The sequence below is a fragment of the Pyrus communis genome, chromosome 5 (assembly GCF_963583255.1).
Source record: "Pyrus communis chromosome 5, drPyrComm1.1, whole genome shotgun sequence".
Taxonomy (NCBI): Eukaryota; Viridiplantae; Streptophyta; class Magnoliopsida; order Rosales; family Rosaceae; genus Pyrus; species Pyrus communis.
This window is the reverse complement of record NC_084807.1, coordinates 26,291,751-26,297,986: the sequence shown is the minus strand read 5'-3', so window position 1 is coordinate 26,297,986 and position 6,236 is coordinate 26,291,751. Positions and strand designations below refer to the sequence as shown.

Sequence of the window (6,236 nt, the reverse complement as noted above, 5' to 3'; positions counted from 1 at the left end):
GGCCCGGGAAGTGGTCCGCCCCGGGCCGGGATGTGACATTTGGTATCAGAGCCTAACCCTGGTCGTGATGTGCCGACGAGGACGTCGGACCCCTAAGGGGGGTGGATTGTGACATCCCACATCGCGCCAGGGGAGTGATCCTTAAATGTATATTCCCATCCCTATCTAGCACGAGGCCTTTTGGGAGCTCACTGGCTTCGGGTTTCGTAGGAACTCCGAAGTTAAGCGAGAAGAGGGCTAGAGCAATCCCATGATGGGTGATCCACTGGGAAGTTGCTCGTGAGTTCCCAAAAACAAAACCGTGAGGGCGTGGTCGAAGCCCAAAGCGGACAATATCGTGCTACGGTGGTGGAGCGGGCCCGGGAAGTGATCCGCCCCGGGCCAGGATGTGACATCAAACACTTGGTAAGCCAAAAGATACTCATACCATACATTCAGAAAGTCCTTGGAGAACCTTCACATTATTGTTTCCCAACCTTAAGGTGGTCCTAAGTCCCAATATACATCCGACCTTGCACCACGTGACTTTGTATTCTAAAAATTTTTCCCCAACTATCACCTAACTTTATGTTTGTATCTAATTTTTAATTAGTGGGCGGTTAATTATAATAATGCATAGTTTTCTTTCTATACTCCCAAGTAGTTGCGTTTGTTTGACTTGAACCTAGTTGTTTATATACTTTAATACTTGTATATGCAGCAAGCAATTGTAGAATCTGAATCTGCTAATTATAGTTTAATTAAGGTAATTAAAATGTAATTAAAGATGATCACTTCCGTCGGGCAATGAGTCAGTGACACGACTTGTGATGGGGAGCTATTTTGTTCTAATTCACAAAAAACAAAACTACTTGTCTCAAAGTCTGCTGACAATAATAAATGCACGTACCAAAATAAAGATATTGTTTACTCTGTCAACATACATTGCAGTTCTTTTTTTTTTTTTTTTTGCCAGATTGGTTGAATGAATAATTTTGATTTTTGAACGTATATTCCTTTCATATATGTGTGCGAGTAAATTTGACCTAAACAATATCGAAGCCTGGATTTTTGACCCACGGCAAATAGATCGAGGTCAAAACTGCGACAGTAGTATTAATTTTGGTTGCAAATTCCAGCATGGGTTGCTGGATTTTTCTGCAGGAACGAGATGCTGTGAAATGTGAATAAAATAGAGGCCAGGTTTTCAGGAATTCAAACTAAAGATATTGAAAGGTTGTGCTGTATTGCCATGAGAGAAGTTTTGCAACCGACACTACGGTTAAATTAGGAGAAAGATTTCTATAACACGGTTACACTGTTAGCATGGCGTCTCATTCTGTAAAAGTTGTTCTTCTAAATTAGACCTCGGAAGGTTTGAGGGTTTATGAACTGAGTCTTCTTATAGTGGTCTTTGATTAGTTTTGCAATTTGATAAGCTGGGAGGTCTCCACCTAGGTTTTTTTTTTTTTTTTGGGTCATAGCTCGGCCTAGGTTGATAGTTGCTTAGTTGTTTCGGCTTTTGTCACCGTGTAACCGGAGAAAAATTAATGGTTGAAGATTATGAGTTTGAACTTAAACATTATTCGTCTAGAAAAAAGAACTTCAAGCATTGTTTTTTGAGCGGAGATGCATCGATAAATCTAGTGGTGGAGCTAATATAGGGTTATTTGTTGTCCATAACACAAACATGCAACTTTAAAAACTCCATGTATATTTGCATGTGTATTATATTTGACCCTATAAACAGCTAAGACAAATCAAATTATAACCTCCTTGTCCTACTTCTTCTTCTATTTTATTGTATTATCCTTGTCTTCCTTTTCTTTCTTCTTGTGTGCAACTCTATTGTGCCACCAAACGGTTGATGAAATGCCTCAGTTGAAAAACCTTGACAGACTTCAACATTACTCCATCATTTCCTATAATTACCGTTGACAAGCCCATATTATATAGTAATTGTTGGCATAAGCCTTCGGCATATGTTGGCAAAAATCAACCCATTATTTAAAGTTTTTTTTTTTTGGTTAAAATCATGACCCATTATTTAAAAATCTTGGCTCCTCCACTGAATAAACTGGGTTTATACCTTGATCATATCATTTAGTAGAATAATAATGTTAACAATTACGGCAATTTTAGATTTGACATGAAGTTAAATAGATTTGATTTCTTTCTTCTCCCCTAAGCATCATAAATGTTAATACATTTACATGTTGTAATTAAGTAGGTTTTTCTTCAACATAAACCCTAGGAAATGTACGTAGCCTACAAACCCTGAACCCTAGAACTTTTGCAACCTTTCTTCTATTCACTTTCTTAGCCATGTCTGAAACTGAAAGCCCAGACATCAAGAATACCGGGGGTGGCGTGCTGCTATTTCTGTTCTTGTTGTTTGCTGCTATGTTTGCTCTTGTAATGAGCAGAAGGCATTCGGAGTCGTACAAAGTCCCTGAATTCTCCATCGGCGGCGCTTACCTTAAACAATTCAATTGCACCAAAGTCAACCATACTATCTCCTACAACCTCACCCTCAACATAACCCTCTCAAACCCTAACAAAATAATCTACTTTGAGTTGAGTGACATCCACGTCACTGCACGCTATCAAAATAATAGGTTTGGTCCTGTTACTCTGATGAATAGTTCGACGACACTGTTTCTCCAAGGCCCTAAGAACACAACGATTTTTCAGAATGTAGTTGTTCAAGGGCACGGTAAGACTCTGTTGTTTGATCGGCAACCTATGAATGCTGACCAAATTTACAATATAGGCGTCGAGATTGCTTTCCGAGAAAAGGTTGGTAGAATGTGTGGCGAGGTCATCTGCAATCTAAAGCTTCCTTTGATGGGTTTTAATGGGACATCTTGGGATAGGTACAACACTACAAAGTGCTCGGAAGTTTAATTTTTGTTTCTGCCTCAAGAAAGGCTGTGGATTCGACCTTAGCACTGTTCTCTTTTTATATTGTGAAGATAAATACCATTAAACTAATAGCTAGTTTGTAAAGTGCTCGAACGTTTGCCTCATGTTAACTACAATTTTCAACTTTAATCTATTGAAATTGGTTTTTACTTGCCTAATTCTGACTCTTGAGACAATGCATATGAGTTTATGAGACTGTTTTCTTCATTAGATTTTGGGTCAAATTTGTAGGCCTAAACTTGGGCTTAGCTCCATGCTTTGCCCAACCAACACAATGTGGAGTGCACGTATTTTATTTCTTCTACAAAATTCAAACTTCCATCTTATTTGAAACCAAAGCCACCAAATTCCATTGGATTTTTTCCAAATGTGGTGTTCTACTCTACATGTTTAACTTGGTCATGCATGTCAGTGCCCCAAAGGTCAGGAGAGAAACTCACATGATCATAGTCACCATTTTTCTCTTTTATCAAAGTCAGGATGATCCTCGTCAAATCCTCCAATCACATCCATTCATCGTATATCGTACGATCATAAATTATTTTAATTTTTTTTATTTAAAATTGAATATAAACAGTACCTGACAAAAACTAGTCGCATGATTTACGATGAACGGATGTGATTGGAGGATCATCGGGATCCTCACTCCTATCAGAGGGTTCAACATTTTCGAGATTCTGTCAATTCCATCAAATAGGCGGAACTTTACTTACGTGGCAGGGGAACATATAGTAATCTCGTCCTTGTCGACAGTATGTATAGAAAACTATGTGTTGTAAGTAATTATATTTCATTAATCATATGAAGGTACAAATAATGCACGAGTCCAACCATACAAAGAGTTCCAATCTCTCCATAAATGCTTCTAATATTATTGCGGATAATACTTAAGTACTCACTAGAGTTATTAGATAATTAAGGAATTTGAGCTCCATGATGACTTGGACTTGAAATTTCTATGGACAATTCTTGGTATTATAAATGTTTCATCGAATATGTCTTTTCGGATAAAAACCCTAAGAATTGTACGTAGCCTATAAATCATAAAGTAAACCCCATCTGTTTTGTTGTGACCTTTCTTCCATTCACAAACATTTTCTTAGCCTTGCCTGCAACCAAAAGCTCAGACAGTGGGAATAACAGCAACGTCGGGCTGGATTGCCAGTCCCGATGCTTGCTTGGAACAGAAGGAATTCAGAATCAGAGTTGTACAAACCCTTGAATTCTCTGTCAACGGCACTTACCTTAACCAATTCAATTACAACGAGATCAACAACCTTGCCCTCAACATTACCCTCACAAACCCTAACAAGATGACCTACTATGAGTTGAGTGACATCCAAGTCATTGCATCCTATCAAAACGAAAATTTATGAGATTGTTTTTACACACAGCCTCATGAATGAAAATAATTGGGCCAAAGACACAGGCCTAACCTGGGCCTAATTCCATGGCCACTCTACACAATTCTTTGGAGTACACGTATTTTATTTATGTACAATTCAAGTCTCATATCGTTCCTCTCCGTTTATAAGTGGAATGTCTTTAGATTTGACTCTTCTTGAATGCGACTTCGTGTACATAATGTGCTTTTGTATATCACCTAAGGATATGTTAAAAGCTCTGCCAAACATATTATTCAAGGCAGTTCACAAAACAAGAATTATCTAAGCACAATGCAGGAAAACAGACTTAACATTGCTAATGGAGATTATCATGCAGTTTTTAACTTAATACTCATGAGAAGAAGCAAATCCTTCAAATTCCTCAGCTAGGTTACATCTCTCTAGTAAGAGCTACAACAAGAAAACCCCCTAAATGGCTATATTGTCTAATTCACAAAAAACAAAACTACTTGTCTCAAAGTATGCTGACAATAATAAAGTGCACGTACCAAAATAAATATTTTGTGATATCATTTACTCTGTCAACATACATTGCAGTTCTTTTTCTTTTTTGCCAGATTGGTTGAATGAATAATTTTGATTTTTGAACGTATATTCCTTTCATATATGTGTGCGTGTAAATTTGACCTAAACAATATCGAAGCCTGGATTTTTGACCGACGGCAAATAGATCGAGGTCAAAACTGCGACAGTAGTATTAATTTTGGTTGCAAATTCCAGCATGGGTTGCTAGATTTTTCTGCAGGAACGAGATGCTGTGAAATGTGAATAAACCAGAGGCTAGGTTTTCAGGAATTCAAACTAAAGATATTAAAAGGTTGTGCTGTATTGCCATGAGAGAAGTTTTGCTACCGACACTACGGTTAAATTAGGAGAAAGAGTTCTATAACACGGTTACACAGCTAGCGTGTTTATTTTGTAAAAGTTGCTCTTCTAAATTAGACCTGTTTGATGGTTTATATATGAACCGAGTCTTCTTATAGTGGTCTTTGATTAGTTTTGCCATTTAATAAGCTGGGAGGTCTCGGCCTAGGTTCTTTTTTTTTTTTTTTTTTTTGGGTCAAAGCTCGGCCTAGGTTGATAGTTGCTTAGTTGTTTCGCCTTTTGTCACCGTGTAACCGGAGAAAAATTAATGGTTGAAGTCTTGAAGATTATGAGTTTGAACTTAAACATTATTTGTCTAGAAAAAAGAACTTCAAGCATTATTTTTTGAGCGGAGATGCATCAATAAATTCAGCGGCGGAGCCAATATAGGGTTATTTGTTGTCCCTAACACAAACATGCAACTTTAAAAACTCCATGTATATTTGCATGTGTATTATATTTGACCCTATAAATAGCTAAGGCAAATCAAATTATAACCTCCTTCTCCTACTTCTTCTTCTTCTATATTTTTGTATTATCCTTGTCTTCCTTTTCTTTCTTCATGTTTGCAACTCTATTGTGCCATCAAACTCTCGATGAAATGCCTTAATTGAAAAACCTTGAAAGGCTTCAACATCACTCCATCGTTTCCTATAATTACCGTTGACAAGCCCATATCATATAGTAATTGTTGGTATAAGCCTTCGGCATATGTTGGCAAGAATCGACAAGTTCCTACCAGGTGTCCCATGTAATGGTCTAATAAAGTTTTTTTTTTTTGGTCAAAATCATGATCCATTATTTAAAAATCTTGGCTCCTCCACTGAATAAACTGGGTTTATACCTTGATCATATCATTTAGTAGAATAATAAGTTAACAATTACGGCAATTTTAGATTTGACATGAAGTTAAATAGATTTGATTTCTTTCTTCTCCCCTAAGCATCATAAATGTTAATAAATTTACATTTTGTAATTAAGTAGGTTTTTCTTCAACATAAACCCTAGGAAATGTACGTAGCCTACAAACCCTAAACCCTAGAACTTTTGCAACCTTTCTTC

The 6,236-nt window shown here is 37.1% G+C and overlaps 1 protein-coding gene across 1 annotated transcript; it reads left to right on the top strand.

The window, feature by feature from the left end:
- The first annotated feature begins 2,304 nt into the window (after window positions 1-2,304).
- Window positions 2,305-2,886, top strand: LOC137734502 (NDR1/HIN1-like protein 3). Its single transcript, XM_068473752.1, has one exon. The coding sequence runs from the start codon at window positions 2,305-2,307 to the stop codon at window positions 2,884-2,886; it is 582 nt and encodes a 193-aa protein (XP_068329853.1).
- The last annotated feature ends 3,350 nt before the right edge of the window (window positions 2,887-6,236 follow it).